The sequence below is a fragment of the Berghia stephanieae genome, chromosome 3 (assembly GCF_034508935.2).
Source record: "Berghia stephanieae isolate SIO BIC M18660-M18661 chromosome 3, UCSD_Bste_1.3, whole genome shotgun sequence".
NCBI classification, from domain to species: domain Eukaryota; kingdom Metazoa; phylum Mollusca; class Gastropoda; order Nudibranchia; family Aeolidiidae; genus Berghia; species Berghia stephanieae.
Window position 1 is genome coordinate 55,588,260 of NC_088362.1, and position 16,040 is coordinate 55,604,299.

At 36.8% G+C, this 16,040-nt stretch overlaps 1 protein-coding gene and 1 non-coding gene across 3 annotated transcripts in view; one reads left to right on the top strand and one right to left on the bottom strand.

Annotated features, from left to right (window-relative positions):
• Window positions 1-16,040, bottom strand: part of LOC144968046 (uncharacterized) — a 43,003-nt gene that overhangs the window by 23,013 nt on the left and 3,950 nt on the right. For both annotated transcript variants that reach the window (XM_078906007.1, XM_078906006.1), the window contains exons 4-11: window positions 15,477-15,566; window positions 10,045-10,092; window positions 7,840-7,962; window positions 7,135-7,383; window positions 5,186-5,300; window positions 4,525-4,650; window positions 1,468-1,564; window positions 677-787 (exon numbers count right to left, since the gene is read on the bottom strand). In XM_078906007.1, the coding sequence (XP_078762133.1) occupies window positions 677-787; window positions 1,468-1,564; window positions 4,525-4,650; window positions 5,186-5,300; window positions 7,135-7,383; window positions 7,840-7,962; window positions 10,045-10,092; window positions 15,477-15,566 (959 nt within the window). The remainder of the gene's footprint in view (window positions 1-676; window positions 788-1,467; window positions 1,565-4,524; window positions 4,651-5,185; window positions 5,301-7,134; window positions 7,384-7,839; window positions 7,963-10,044; window positions 10,093-15,476; window positions 15,567-16,040) is intronic.
• LOC144969786 (U12 minor spliceosomal RNA) lies at window positions 2,326-2,477 on the top strand. Its single transcript, XR_013644855.1, has one exon. It is a non-coding gene; the product is annotated as a U12 minor spliceosomal RNA (small nuclear RNA).

The window sequence follows — 16,040 nt, forward strand, 5'->3', positions numbered from 1 at the left end:
TTCAAATAAACTTAGTTCTTACGCTCAGATACCATCTTGACATCTTCAAGTATTGACTTATTGTATATCTTATTTTTTTGTTCTCTCACATTATAATCAATCACTTGTTTCGATAAAGGGGAAACTCTAAACTAAACATTAACTCAGTAATTTGAATTCTGTTGTTCATGGATGAAGCTGATAATTTCTTCCTATTTGTTTCCATTTGTATTGCTCAGCAACTGTATAATATCCATGTGAGACCATGTAAATATGATTTCAGTAATATATATGTTACACTCAAAATTCCTTTAAAAATTTAGATTAGTCAAAATGTGAAAATTCAACAGATAAGGCAACCATAAATGATTGGTGTTATGATGGTCCGACCCAAATCATTGTCAACAAAACACGCAAGAGACTGATAACCTAGATAAACAATATGCAGGGTTACCAATTCAGGAAGCAGAAATTTACTGAACTTTTAAGCAGACACATAGACCTACCCTTTTCTGAGTGGTGAACTCCAGTAAAAAGACACGAAGTACTTACTTTTTTCCCCGTTTAGCAGGTGATTGGAAAATATACTGAGTTTTTATAAATATATGGAACACTGGCAACCTTGAATATGAAATGACAATCAAGTCCTATTTTACACCTGCTTACAAAAATAAATGGTTAATAAAGAAAAACTCACATTTGGCGTTGTACTCGATAAGGAATATGCGGATATGACATCCGTGGCAGGCCACTAGGTGGGGGTGGGGGAGGGGGCTGTTCTGGCATCGGGCTGGAAACTGGAGGGATCCTATAAAAAACAAAGAAATTTTATTTATAACCCAAAAATCAACACTTTTAAATCAAGAAATAACTGCGTTCTCTCCCTAATCAAATGTTCTGAAATCAAAATTCAATAATGTGTAACTTTGATTTACAGGTATAACCTCAGACTCAAAACACTATCCATCTTAGGTTTGAGGGTTCGAGCCGTGATAATATATTTCTGGCCTCCTCAAATGGAAAGGTATGTTGCACATATTTTCCTCATGTTACCATGTAGATGCCTCATCCCATGGGCCAAAAGTAGGCTGTTTCAGCATCAATATAAGTTTTAAATTTAAAGCGCTTCGAGAATGTTTATCACAGCTAGATAAATAATTCTTATTAATTTCAAAGGATGGCTCTATGATAACAGAGAATCATACAATGCAGGATCGTGTAATTTTTAAAAAGGCCAATCACTTCACTAGGTTTCATCGCCCCCCCCACCCCCCTCAAGATGAGGATCATTTATATCAATCGTTAATAGAAGGACAAGTTTTCTGGCCAAAATTGCATAAATCAATGATATTCCAGAGAACGATAGTTAACTAGTTAAATCAAATATCAAACAAATGTCTCTTCAACACTTCTGTAGGCTTGAGGGAATGAAATATAGCATTACACTGTTATAAAATCATGAGCAGGGTATTCAAAATGGGGGTATACCTGGAGGCAAGGACAGCAGCAGGAACATTAGGACTGCCGTAGGGACTTCCGAATGGACTGACAACATTAGGAGGTGGGGGTCTCATCAAACGATTGGCTGTAAGATATTATAAATTGAATTTTAGACTGCATGGTGTGAATAGAGACCACTACATGTAACAAAAATAATAATAATAATGATGATAATAATAATAATAACAACAAAAATAAAACTACTAAACGCATCTAACAAACAAAATAATGTAGACAAAAAAATATATCAACCCAAAATGCAATACCAACCTCATTTCTATGAACTATCATCAAATTAAAAAAAATTAATCGATGCTTCTTTCTTGTAAAAAAAATAAAAAATTTCAATCAGTTTCCCTACAAGTTTTGGTTGAAAATTCCAAAAATGTATGTACATAAAGCTAAAATCGGTGATAGAGACACGATTGTAATTAAAATATAATACAAATTTACAAAACTGAGAGAAAATTAAGTCTGGGTTAGTTCACCTCACCCTGATACACGCACAAGCAGTTAACAATTAAAAAAAAAAAAAAAAATCGAAACTTTTAGCCCCCAAAAAAAAAAATCCTTATAGAAGAAATTGGTGAAATCAGTTATCTCCCTTCCCAAAGCAATTTCATTTTCTATCATGTTTTGAATCCTTTTTTAAGAATCAATTGCATCCCAGTCCTTCGTTCATTGTTTTGCTATATGAAGACAAACTTAAAATAAGGAAGTCTATAAAGGTGACTTTACTAGTATGGATAATAAATCAAATAAATGCCTGCCATATGCAAATGTACAAACTTGCAAATATCAGTCATATTTCCTAACTACTAATCCCATTGACTGTCTAAGATAGTTATGCCTTAAACTAATGAGTAAGGAAAATAACGAGCCTGGGTAATTACAGGCTCCTAGACTAGTTTGTTCTAGAGGAATTTGTTTACAGGGACAGGTCGCCCTCATGGTGTTCCACCTACTTTGTGGGACGCCTGAGTTGAGTGATCTCCCTTCATTTCAAAAAAAAAATAAATGAATAGCCTTATAAGAAAATAAATGTATGAAATCTAACAGAACAAATGCTATGACAAAAGGCATTATGGAGGTTTTCCCAGGGATCCATCACTTTCAGAGGGATATGTTTGACACAACAAAATCAGCGGAGAAAATCCCCAAATTTCAGAATTTAGTGGAATAGCCTATTATCATCACTGAATTATATAAGCTATGTAGCAATGACTATGAAAATTTTTGTTTTCTATTTTTGTAGGAAATATTACTCTTAAATCAAAGCCCTATCTCCACTGAGTAAAAATCTTTTTGAATTTTGAAAATCCATTAATATATAACAAAGTTATGCAGTTTCAAAGATGTCATTTATTGGGATGACTCACAAAGAGACAAAAATACGGAAAATATGGGATGCCTTTTCTGCGTTTTATTCTGGTTTGTGCCTGTATCTCGCTTAATACGTGGAATTAGATATTAAAACTTGGCAATTTTATGGCAAAATTATCAGAAAATATGATGAAGAAATCAGAAGAGTTCTAACTTGTATAGTTTTAGAGCTGTATGGCTAGGGTCAACTATAAATTTGTTTTAAAATATACATAATATTGATCATTTGGAACTTTTCCGAAGTGTAATCTTGTGTCTACAACCCATACAAATGACACGAAAAATGCCTGCTGAATTATTATCTATCAGTCCTGTGAGACCATGGCTTATGTTAGTTCTAGTATTTATTTGAGGAGAGAGAGAGAGAGAGAGAGAGAGAGAGAGAGAGAGAGAGAGAGAGAGAGAGAGAAGAGAGAGAGAGAGAGAGAGAGAGAGAGTTAATCTACTATCCCTATGACATAACAATGAAACAATACCTTAATTTTTAAAAAGCGCGCGAGGATTTGTGTCATCCGTCGTCGCGAACAAGGTTGCCAGATGACCATGTGTGTGGCCAAATATATAATTTTGTTTCTTTTTTTTTTTTTACATTTTATTCATCTATGTTTGTCTCATTGACATTTATCCTAGTCTATTCAATTTTCTGTTTGTTAAAATTTAGTTCATTTTAGGTGGGCCAATCTTAATATTGAAAGCCATATGATTTTCTATCTAGCCACTTTTGAAGTCGAATTTGGTCAGGTTAAAGTCTGGCCATCTGGCAGCCTTGCCTCGCTCACGTCATTTTCGTGTCGCGCGATGGTGGAGCAAAATGGCCGTCTCCATATTTTCACTCATTGAAATGCAAATTGGGTTGATGTTTTGTGAGAATACGGGAAAAGTACTTATCATAATCGAATGAAATTTGAAATATAAATAGAAGAAATGTGCATATATAACCTTATGATCGACAAAATCTCTCCTCTTTGTAGTTTTAGAAATATTGTGCTCCAAAGAGTAAAAATCTATTTTTAACGGTCTTCTGCTAATCATACGAGTTTTGTCGCTTGACATTATCTAAAATGACCTCTTTTCTAACTGTGTGCCAACTTTCAGTCATATTCAATTATAAACAGCGTCGTAATTAATTTTTAAAAATAGCATGTACGAAACGGCTTCGTCCCATATTTTGTCGTGAATTTGGGCACTTCGTGAGCGAAAAAGAGGCCCAAAGATTTGTGCGGGATAGTCATTGCTAAGCTATGTGACTGCACCTGCGAAAAGTAAAATATCTTTTTAAAACTTTTACAGCTCCAATTTTTGAAAACACAAACCAATCAAATTTCAACATGTGATGAAAAATTGTAAAGGGCTTTTGTCCTATACTATGAAAACAAATGACAGCTAAATGAAACATGTTTGTGTAAAGCCCTCCATGCCATTAAATAATAATAATAATAATAATATAATAATAATAATAATAATAATAATAATAATAAAATAATAATAATAATAATAATAATAATAATAATATATAATAATAAAAAATAAAATAATAATAATAATAATAATAATAATAATAATAATAATAATAATAATAATAATAATAATAATAATAATAATAATAATAATAATAATAATAACAAACAAGAAAAAGAAAATAATTTTTTTTAAAAGTCATACCCATGAGAACAGCTGCTGGGCCGTAGGGCGATATGAGACGTGGAGACTGGGCCACGATGCCAGGATGCATAGGGTGGGATGGTGACGGGGACCTCCCCATCGGTATCACCGGGGATCCTTGACTACCTGGAATACAGAAAGGAAGTGGAACAAGTAATTGGGAGGATCATAGTTTCAAAACATGTTCAAACAAATGATGCATCGTGTCTGCAAAGGAGATTGTATCAATATGTAAGGCATGAGGTGAGAATGAAAATCTGCAAGGGTTGAAACAACAGTACCTTAGATGTCATCGCTAGCATGTAAGCAATAACAAAATATACTTTCTCAAAATAACCATGACACATTACTTGCTGTATTCTAGCAGGCTCTGCAATAAATTACAGTGGAGCCGGGTGACTAAATTTGATCTACATAAAAACTCTCTATCTCCAATGCGCATTGAATTTCAGAATGCTCGGATTCTTACACAATTTTCAGTATCTGCCAAAAAGCTTGTTAAAATCCAGCAAGTACTGTTAAATGTTCTTTAATAAGTATATAACATGACACTGAGAGTGAGTACATTTGAGATGTACATGCCCCTGAGTTTGAAACTTGTCACTAACGATAATTATTATGTGAAATAAATGATGAAATGACAGAATCATAGACTCCATACCTTGCTGGAGACCAGGTATCCTTTCACCCCTGGATACAATGTTGATGGGGGCACTCTCTCCATTGGGAACTGGGGGACCTAGGGGACCAACCCCCATGACAGGACCCTGGGCAGACTAGAGGATAAAGATAAAATAGCTATGGACGTTAGACACAAAACACATAACTGTAACCTATTTTTCAAAAACATATAAAAACAAACAAAACAAAAAATTAATGTCTTATGCTCTCTTTATCGTATCTTTTTTATTGTTTTATCTTTTAAAAATATGAGAGAATAAGAAGAAAACAAGAGAAAACAATTTAAAAAACAAAAACAAATAAAAATAGAAATATGATAAAGACAGCTAACATCTTTTCACAACTGTAAATTCCACCATCAGGGTTGCTAATTCAGGAGGCAGAAATTTACTGAACTTTTAATCAAACACCTAGACAGACCCCTTTCTGAGTGCTAACTCCAGTAAAAAGACATTATGTACCGTCAACCGGGGTTACTTAGGCCACTTCGTAGAATAAAAAAGGTTGCTTTTTAAAAAGTTAAATTCATGAGTGCTTATTAGATCTATTGGATTCTAATTATTTAAAAGATAAAAGCTACATGTAATTTATCTTTTAAAATAAGCAGTCTTGTTTTCAGTAAGTGGCCTAAGTAGCCCCAGTTTATGGTACTTACTTCTTTCTGTTTAGCAGGTCACTGGAAAATATACTGATAGCTTATAACATACTGAATTTCGTAAATACAGTAGAATTACTTTAAACCGAAATTTTGGGGACCTTCTAAACCATTTCGGTTTAAAGACATTTTGGTTTAAAGTAAGTTCCCGTGTTGCAATGTTTTTCAAGGGTTGTAACGATTTAAGAAATTTGCTCATTTAATCGTATCACAGGTTTCCCGTTAAATGAAGTTGTTGAATAAATGCCGTCTTCGTAACCATTAATGTTTTAAAAAAGAATTTTGTGTGTTTTAAAAATATTTTTGGGGGTTTTCGTTTTCAATTCAAAATTGTTGAAAAAGTTGAGTTCGGGATGCCGTGTAATTTACAAATCTCCGTCTTGATCAACTTTTTTTTCATCGACTTCACATAGTATTTTGATTTTAAACTGAAACGTGTAAGCACAGTGCTTTCTTTTAGACAACTTTTAGTAAAATGCAAAGCTAAAATAAGATCGAAAGTTCTTGTGCGATAATTGATAATGAATGATGCGCAGCTACTCAGAGGTGAAGTGAAATGGAAATGAAAAGGCGTGTCAATGCTAAGCTGTCTACTACACATCTCTCTTTTGTTGAAAAGCCATTAGGTTCAAAGGCCTAATTACATAGAACCCCCCCACCGCTCACATACACACATTTAAACAGAGTGGAAATGAAATGGCATTTCAATGGTGAGTTGTCTACCCCCCCTCCTTATCGTCATGTTGAAAATCCAGTCAGTTCCAAAGCATCAACACACGAGCGAGAACATCTCGCTTGCGTTATTCTACACCCCAACTCCCCCTCTTTCCTCATTTTTCGCCTGTCAGTCACCCACTGTCTTACTTTTCCAGTCTGTGCGATTGTGGTGTTGGCCAAGCCCAAGTGCAGTGATTGAAGTGTTTGTCTCCCCCCCCCCCCCCCCCCCCCCCACCCATCACTCTCATCTTATACTTACGCTCTGTTTAATATCGTCGGGCATTATTACGTGTGGCCTCCTTCCGGAATTTTTGAAGAAAAATATAGAGAGAAAAAGGGAAGGTGCTCTCAAGTTGTTTCGGTTTAAAGAAAGTCCTGCTTAGAAGTATTTCGGTTCATCGTAAGAATTAGTACAAAGATAATGAAGAAACTTGTACAATTTATTAAATTCTTTGCGGTTTAAGGTATTTTTCGGTTTAGCTTCTTTCGGTTTAAAGTAATTTTACTGTATAAGGAAAATCGACAACCTTGCATCATTATCACTGGTTTACCCTTACATGGTTTCTGAAAGTTACAGAAGTTCCAACAGGTGGAATCTGCAGGGGCATGGAACCAGGCATTTCCTGTCCAAATGGAGGATCACCTCGCAGCTGGCGTTCCACTTCCTCTGCTGTCAACACTTTGGGCTTCTGGTTCTCAATGGCCATCATGTTGTGCTCAATTTCAGCAAGAGTTGGAGCCTCGTGAGGGATTGGAACTGAAGGTACTTGCCCATGGGGTGTGGCAGGTTTGACATTACCAAAAACCTGGTGGGACAAAGAATCAGTAAATCAGTGCTGGTGGTGACAAAAAGTTGAAAAAGGTGGAAAATTTATAAAGATTGCCTTTAGAGAGAAGGTGTGCGATTAAACGGAGCGGTTATAATTATAAAAGAAAAATTCCGTTTTCGGGAATGTGTAGCGTATAAGTGGAGTGTGCGATTAACTGATGTATGATTAAGCGGAGTAAACTGCATGAGCTTATGAACCATGTAAATACTGAAATATTTTTTTTTAATTGAAAGAACAACCAGAGATTTCGAGATGTTTAAAATAGCAGAATAATCTGATAAAATTGCAGGGGTCAGCAGATTTTTGAAAACATTTCCACATAATAATTTAGGTACAGGAAAGGAAAATTAGAATTGTTCATATCTGAAATAAGAGATATAATGACTGGGTTATAGGATGATTAAAATTTCCAAATAATGCTCTTTTACTTACCCCTGGAAAATCCCTATGTGCAGCTTGCTTGGCTGAGGCAAACAGAGCTTGAAGGGTATTGTTGACAGGCTTCTGGAAATGGCTATCTGAAGGTGAACCCCAGATGTTCTTACCAGGAGAACCCTAAATCAATGATAAGAATGCATGTTTAAGATAAAATATATACTAATAAATGAATGAATATAAAAATTCAATGAAAGGGATGGTTAGTGGGGTAAACCAGAGGAACATTTGGATAATTTGTGGGCTCAATATTTATTTGGCCAATATCAAAATAAAGATGTAAGCTTCCCCCCTCAAATCCCCACCCCCCCCAAAAAAAAAAACCCCAGCAAAACAAGTCCTAAGCGAACACTGATATTAATAAGAATATTACACTCATAAAAATATATATGTTAAAAATAATTGTAAACCCAAGAAAACAAAACAAAAAACTCTCAAGAAAAAAACAAACAACAAAATAATAAATGCTTAAATAGTCAAAATAGTCATGTTTAGTCAATTCTTAAGAAAGAATTTTAAGCATTTCGAGTTCTTAATTCTTAGTGACATATGACATAACTAGCATCATAGTTTTCAACAGGTTTGCTTTAAGCTTCTCAAAAGCAGAAATATTAAACGCAAATTAAAAAAGGTACAACATAATTAGACTAAGGAATAATTTTCTTTAAACACACATGATTTGCTATTTGCCACCAAATGTGTTCAATATGTTCACATAAAAAACGAAGAACATTAAGTATTAATCAAAAAAAAAAAAAAAGAAAAGAAAAGAAAAGACCCCCAACCCCCGACAAAAAAAGTTAAAAACAAAAAAGGACATAACAATTGCATCTGATAGAATAATGACTGTTTCTGGACTTAACCTAAGAATGTAGCAATGACTATCCCGCACAAATCTTTGGGCCTCTTTTTCGCTCACGAAGTGCCCAAATTCGCGACAAAATATGGGACGAAGCCGTTTCGTATATGCTATTTTAAAAAATTAATTACGATGCTGTTGATGATTGATTATGTTTATCGATGAATATGACTGAAAGTTGGCACACAGTTAGAAAAAAGGTCATTTTAGATTATGTCAAGCGACAAAACTCGTGCGATACTAGAAGACCGTTAAAAATAGATTTTTACTCTTTGGAGTAAAATATTTCTAAAACTACCGGGCGTGTAGGTTTTGTCACTGACAAGGTAATACATGAACATTTCTTCTTCTTGGTTGTAAAATTTCATATGAATATGACGAGTACTTTCCCCTTATTTTACAAAACACCATCCTAATTTGCTCTTCATTCGTAAAAGACAAAGCCATTTTGCCCCCCTACAGCCCGAATCACAAGTTCAAAACTATTTGGCACCAAACAACGGCTGAGCGGGTCGTGGCAAAGCGCTTTCTGATTGGTTGACCTCGTTTTAAAGTTCATGACTAGTCAAAATGTCTGCGCGGTCTCACTGGCAGAGGGGTGTTTATCGTCTGCCATTGCATTTGGGTTCAATAAACAGCTGATAATTTGACTGTTTAATTTACAAGAATTTACGAAATTATAATGTTAAAAGTTTTCGATTGCAATATGATCTACAATCTCAGCATGGGTTTAATTATTGTGTCCCAAGTCACGTTCCACCAGTAACCTTTGTCCCCTTGTCCAATTTCTCTTTTCCTTCTATATTTCTTTCGCTTATGTACGATATCTCCTCCCCACTCCCCTCTCTGTGTGTGTGTGTGTGTTATATACTCATTTCTTAATATATTTCTGTGAGTGTGTGTTATACTAATTTCTCTGTGTGTGTGTGTGTGTGTTATATACCATCCAGCTCTAAAATTATATGTTAGAACTCTTCTAATGTTTTCATCATATTCTCTATCAAATTTGCCATAAAATTGCCAAGTTTCAATCTTTTAATCCACTTATTACGCAAGATACAACCAAAGGTCGAAAAAAAAATGCCGAAAAAGCGTCCCATATTTTCTCGTTTTTTTCCTTGTTGCAGGTCATCCAAATAAATGACACCTTTGAAACTGCATAACTTGTTTATTTATGAATGGATTTTCAAAATTCAAAAACATTTTTACTCAGTGGAGATAGGGCTTTGATTTCAGACAAAAATTTTCCTCAAAAAGAGAAAAAAAAAATTTTTCATAGTCATTGCTAAAGAATGCGATTGATAAATTATGCAAAGAAAGGTAGAATATGACTCAGTCCTTACCAAAGATTTATATTCCATGTAAGATTCCATATGCGATTTCCGCTGTGCCTAAGCAGAGAAGAAAAGAATTAATGGTTATACAGGAATCTGGAAAACAAGCTAATATAATAACAGCATCTGACCTACTGCATTTTGAGGTGTATCTTAATAATATTAGCCATTATAAGACAAAGGATATTTGATGGTTCTTCTGTGACGTTTTGTTGCTATTGACAAGGATGATTTTCAAAGTATTATCTTAAAGTAAGAGCCTTCAGTTCTTCAATCAACATACAGTGCACACTTTTTGAAAATTACATCAATTATCATATATTTTATTAAAAAAACATTTAAGTTGTTTTACTTTTAACAGGAAAATTTAAAATAAAGTATAATATGGCCCTGAAATCAACCGCTGACCGTGAACCGAAGACCTATAGCCACCTTCAGTGCTTGCCTATCACCCGGAGTAAACAGCCCACAGATCCTGAGCATCACTCACAATTTTAACAGGATGATTGAAAAAAAGTATCACAATTGTGATATATAATTATATCATTGTCAAAATATTGTGAGAAATACTCAATATCTGGGCCTGACCTATTTGTGTGTTTAACAAGTACTAAGGGTATCTCAGGCCCATTCATACACAGGGGTGAGAATGACTGGTCACAAAAAAGGAGGAAATTTTTCATCGTGAAGATCATGACCCATCCATGCGACCATAACCTATAAATTTGAATTTCACTAAAAATTTATTGAGATGCGATCCAAAATTTGTCTTGCAGCAATTTCTGACACAACTCGGTGGAATTTCAAAAGTTGAAAGTGTAGAGATGATGTGGATTTGTAGTAGTATGGATGATTGTGTGGTGGTGGTTGTAGTAGCTGTGGTAGGAATGATGATGTGGTGGTAGTTGTAGTAGTAGTGGTGGTAGGGATGATGTTGTGGTGGTTGTAGTAGTAGTGGTGGTAGGGATGATGGTTTGGTGGAGGTTGTAGTAGTGTTGGTGGTAGGGATGACTGTTGTAGTAGTACAGTAGAGCATGACCATAGCGGCACCCGCTACAGCGGGACCATCGCTACAACGGGACCTTACACAAACCCCGCTTTTTTTTACTATATAAATTCAATTACCTGTGCTTGGGTTTAGCGGGTCAAGGAAAGGCCCGAACTTGCTTACAGCGGGAAAAATTGAGCGAGCTGTAGGGCAAGAATTTATCGATCGGCTAAATTTTTCACGCGCCGCGACTCAGCGAGTGACGTAGACTTGGCATTGTCTCTCTCTAACACACACGCCTCCGTCTACCTTTGTCTCGCTCGTGTCTTCACTCACACCTCTCGTGTCTACCCGCACTTCTTTTGCCGCTCGCTCTATTTCTTTGTATGATTGTATGCGTTGACTGGTCAGTCTTGCGGTGATTAAAAGTTGGGCAACTTGATTTAACCCTCTCCTTACCAACTATAGGAAAATCGTCACATTCGTTACGATACAACTAACAGTTTTATTATTCAAATTTCTTTTGTACATTATAAAGTTTAAAGAAAATAAACAGTGTGTTGTAGAGAATGTTTTGCTAAAGAAACTATGTATCGCAAGAATTTTACTGCTGTTATGTCTGAGTGATAAGAAATATATTTTTGTGTTAGTTGGATGTGAAGTTTTGGGGAAAATCTTGAAAAAGGCTGGTAAGAAGAGGGTTAAAAGAGATGCGTTGCACAAGCTAACGCCGTGTGTAAAGCCCTTGGCCAATTAGAGAAAAGAGGCTTGTACGCACGCGGTGGTGTGTACATTTTAATCCAGATCAGCCCTATTGTGCCATTCCTCATTCATTGCAATTGTTGCTGCTCCAGCATACGCATCACTTGCACTCGTTCGAATCGTATTATTTTTACTATTTAAGAACTCGTATCAAGAGAAATACTGAGGAAACAATGGCTACCAAAGGAAAGAGGAAATGTTTCTCACTCGAATTGAAAGCTGAAATAATCAACGAAGTAGACAAGAAAAGGAAGACGAAATCGCAAATTTGCAGGGATTATGAGATTTCATCTGGAACGCTCTATACCTTTTTGAGAGATAGAGAAGCAATCTTGTCAGCAATCAGTAAAGGACAATTCAACCCAGACAGAAAACGTCTCAAGACCACAGGACAAGAAGAACTGGACCGCTGCCTCCTCGTTTGGTTTCATCAAGCTCGGGCCTGTAGCACACCTATTTCAGGCCCCATCCTTTTTGAGAAAGGCGAGGAATTAGCACAGGAGCTTGGTTTGACAGACTTTCTGATGAGCAGAGGTTGGATCGACAGATTTAAACTCAGGCACGGCATTGGCCTGAAAGTAATCAGTGGAGAAGCTGCCTTGGCACCAATAGAAACAACAGTGGAGTGGAGAGGAAAGGAGCTGCAAGAAATTATGAAGGAATACAACAAGAAGGATATTTTCAACGCAGACGAAACTGGGCTTTTTTACAAATGCCTGCCCAACAAGACACTGGCAATGAAAGGAGACACCTGCACGGGTCAAAAGATTCCAAAAGAAAGAATTTCAATCCTTTTGGCAACCAACATGGATGGAAGTCAAAAGCTACCCCTTCTTGTCATTGGAAAATCTGAAAGGCCACGATGCATGAAGAACATCCGAACTCTTCCTGTGACCTACAAAGCGAACAAAAATGCTTGGATGATGGGATCAATCTTCGAGGAATGGCTTCGAAAGTTAGACAGAAAATTTCTCCTTGAAGGCCGTAGTATAGCGCTCATTGTGGACAACTGCAGTGCTCATCCTCGGTTGGACGGCTTGAGAGCAGTGAAACTTGTCTTTCTTCCTCCGAACACTACAAGTGTTCTACAGCCTTGTGACCAGGGCATAATACAGAACTTCAAGTGCCTCTACAGAAAAAGGGTTCTCCGAAGATTCATCACACTTCTTGATGAAAGTGGATCCGATGACGCACACTACAAAATGACTGTCCTCGATGCCATCAACTACTCCGCTGCCGCTTGGGATGATGTGAAACAAACAACTATCGCAAACTGTTTCAGGAAGGCAGGCTTCACACAAGAGGATGGCGACAGTGTGAGTGAAGTTGTAATTGTAACCAACCCCTCTACTGTAACTGACAGCGCAGAGGAACATGAAGCGATACACCTCTTCAACCAAACAGCAAAAGCTCTCGGCATCACTCAACAAACATTTGGAGAGTATGTTGAGGTGGACAGTCACATTCCCGCATCGGAACACTTAAGCCTCAAAGAGATAGCGCTCGCAGCTCAGGAAACAGAAGTTATGACTGCATCCACTGCTACTGCTAGTGCTAGTAAGGAAAAGGACGAAGAGGAAGAAACTGACACTGATATGGAGCCAACCATTGTGTCCAACACAGAAGCAGAGAATGCCGTCAACACGCTGAGGCTTTATCTTCAGCAACACGAGAAGACATCAGAGGAACTTACGCTATTGAGTGACATGGAGAGAAGGCTTGGCAAGATCGTCACAAAGTCAAAGAAACAGTCAAGCATCAAGGCTTTCTTCAAACCTGTTTCGAAAGACAACCATCAGGTGTGATTCCCCCAAGCCCATGAGACGTTCTGGGGGAGGAAGGGGCACACCTTACAGTACAGTCCTTCTAGCCTAAACCCCACCCCCCCCCCCCCCCCCCAAAAAAAAAAAAAAAATTAAAAAAACACACATAAAAACAAACAAAAAAAAACCCCAAAAAAAACAAAAAACAAAACAAAAAAAAAAAGTGAATCAAAGATAGTCCATTTCAGTTTCAAGGCTCATGGGTCACGTTAAATTTATTGACATTCAAGGGAGGTAATCGTGTATATTTTTGGGACATTTTCCCCTGCTTTCCTATAGCGGGAGCTTGCCTACAGCGGGATTTTTCTGCTGGGACCAAAAGTCCCGCTATAGGCATGCTCTACTGTAGTAGTGGTGGTAGGGATGATGATGAGGTGGTGGTTGTATTAGTGGTAGTAGGGTTGATGATGTGGTGGCGGTTGTAGTAGTAGAGGTGGTAGGAATGATGGTGTGATGGTGGTGGTAGGGATGATGATGGTAATTGTAGTGGTGGTAGGGATGATGATGTGGTGGTGGTTGAAGTAGCAGTTGTGGTATGAATGATGATGTGGTGGTAGTTGTGGTAGTGGTGCTAGGGATGATGTGGTAGTGGTGGCAGGGATGATGATGGGGGGGGGGGGGGGGTGATTGTAGTCGTAGTGGTCTTAGAGATGATGTGATGGTGGTTGTAGTAGTAGTGGTGGTGGTGGGGATGATGATATGGTGGTGGTTGTAGTAGTGGTAGTAGGGTTGATGATGTGGTGGTAGTTGTAGTAGTAGTGGTGGTAGTGGTAGGGATGATGTGGTAATATTTGTAGTAGTGGTGGTAGGGATGATGATGTGATGGTGATTGTAATAGTAGTGGTGGTAGAGATGTTGATGTAGTGGTTTTGGTGAGTGTTTTTTTATTCAGTGATGATAATAGCAATTTGTCAAAAAGGAGGAAAATTTATCGGTCTATCGATCAAACACAAGCAAAGAAACCTAGTAGTTATTCAGCTTATAAATACAACCAAAGAATCTCTCAAATTCAAAGCCATAGTCCAAAGGTAAAAAGAAAAAAGATTAAACTAAGCCAATCACCATTGCTTTATTCAAATATTATCTCTATATACCAGATTATTTAATGGATGGTTGCAAGAGAGAGAGAGAGAGAGAGAGAGAGAGAGAGAGAGAGAGAGAGAGAGAGAGAGAGAGAGAGAGAGAGAGAGAGAGAGAGAGAGAGAGAGAGAGAGAGAGAGAGAGAGATTAAAAAGGCAATAGGTATCTACAAGAGAGAAAAAAATCCAGACCCATTTGTCCCTCCCCTTCCCCTTCAACCATCAACTAACTAATCAAAGACCATGATCGGTCTTCTGTACTATTGTGACATCTGGTGCCATACTGTCTGGCCCAACGTCATAAAAACGGGACTGTCATCAAATTTCACGAGACTGAGCACAGGTGTCAAAATATGACATAAGGCATAATGGTGATTTTGTGGTTTTGAGGAAAATATTTGACAAGGCAAATTTGAAAAAGGAGGAGATGGGATGGGCGGAGATAAAATACCATTTAGGCGGAAATCCGCCTTTAGGCGGAAGATTCTCAGCCCTGATACAGGAAATAAATAGTCAATGGGACGAAACGGGATAAATGACAAGAAATATTCTGATTGGTTTTAATGTTTAGTAATGGACGAACCATCAATTACTGATTATAATTTTAAAAATTATATCACAAAATAAAGGCAATTGCTACCAAAACAATTACGGTTTCTTAATTGCTATATCACTACATCTATAAAGCACTAAACCCTTTTAGAGTACAGATATGGAAAGCAAAATAAAATATTCAGGGATCTCAACTCATTTTTTTTAAAAATAATTTTTAAAATAGCAAGAACGCACCCCTGGAATAGGCCTTCCAGTGGCTGTAAAAAACCCTTTGGCATCCCCATCATCGACCATCAACCGGTTAATGGACTGCTCCAATTCATCCTGCAGAGAAAAGAGAAAAAATCAATTAGCTGTCATACTCATAATGGAAGCTCAGCACTAAAATCATTCATAATGATGCACTTAATTGATCATATACATACAATGGAAGGAAGTTGCATACTGTTTAACCTCTTGAGTGCCGACACTCTTTATTTTTCGTTCTCATCCCAGTTGATGAAGAGAAATTCTGTGATTACAGGTTGCACCACTGTTACTATTGTTGATATTCAGCCCACTTGTAAAGGAATAGATAATCCGGGTTACTATAAACAATGTTTTTTGGTTATTGATTGAATTTTTAAAAAAAAATATGCAGGGTACACTTACAAAATAAGAAAATAAAATAGGATGATATGCAGGTTTTTCTCACAATAATAAAGAAAACATAGGAAAATTTAATGGCCTAAGTTAAGTCATTTAATTTATTTAAATGGTGTTTTATATCCAATACACACATTTGGTGTGGTACAGATG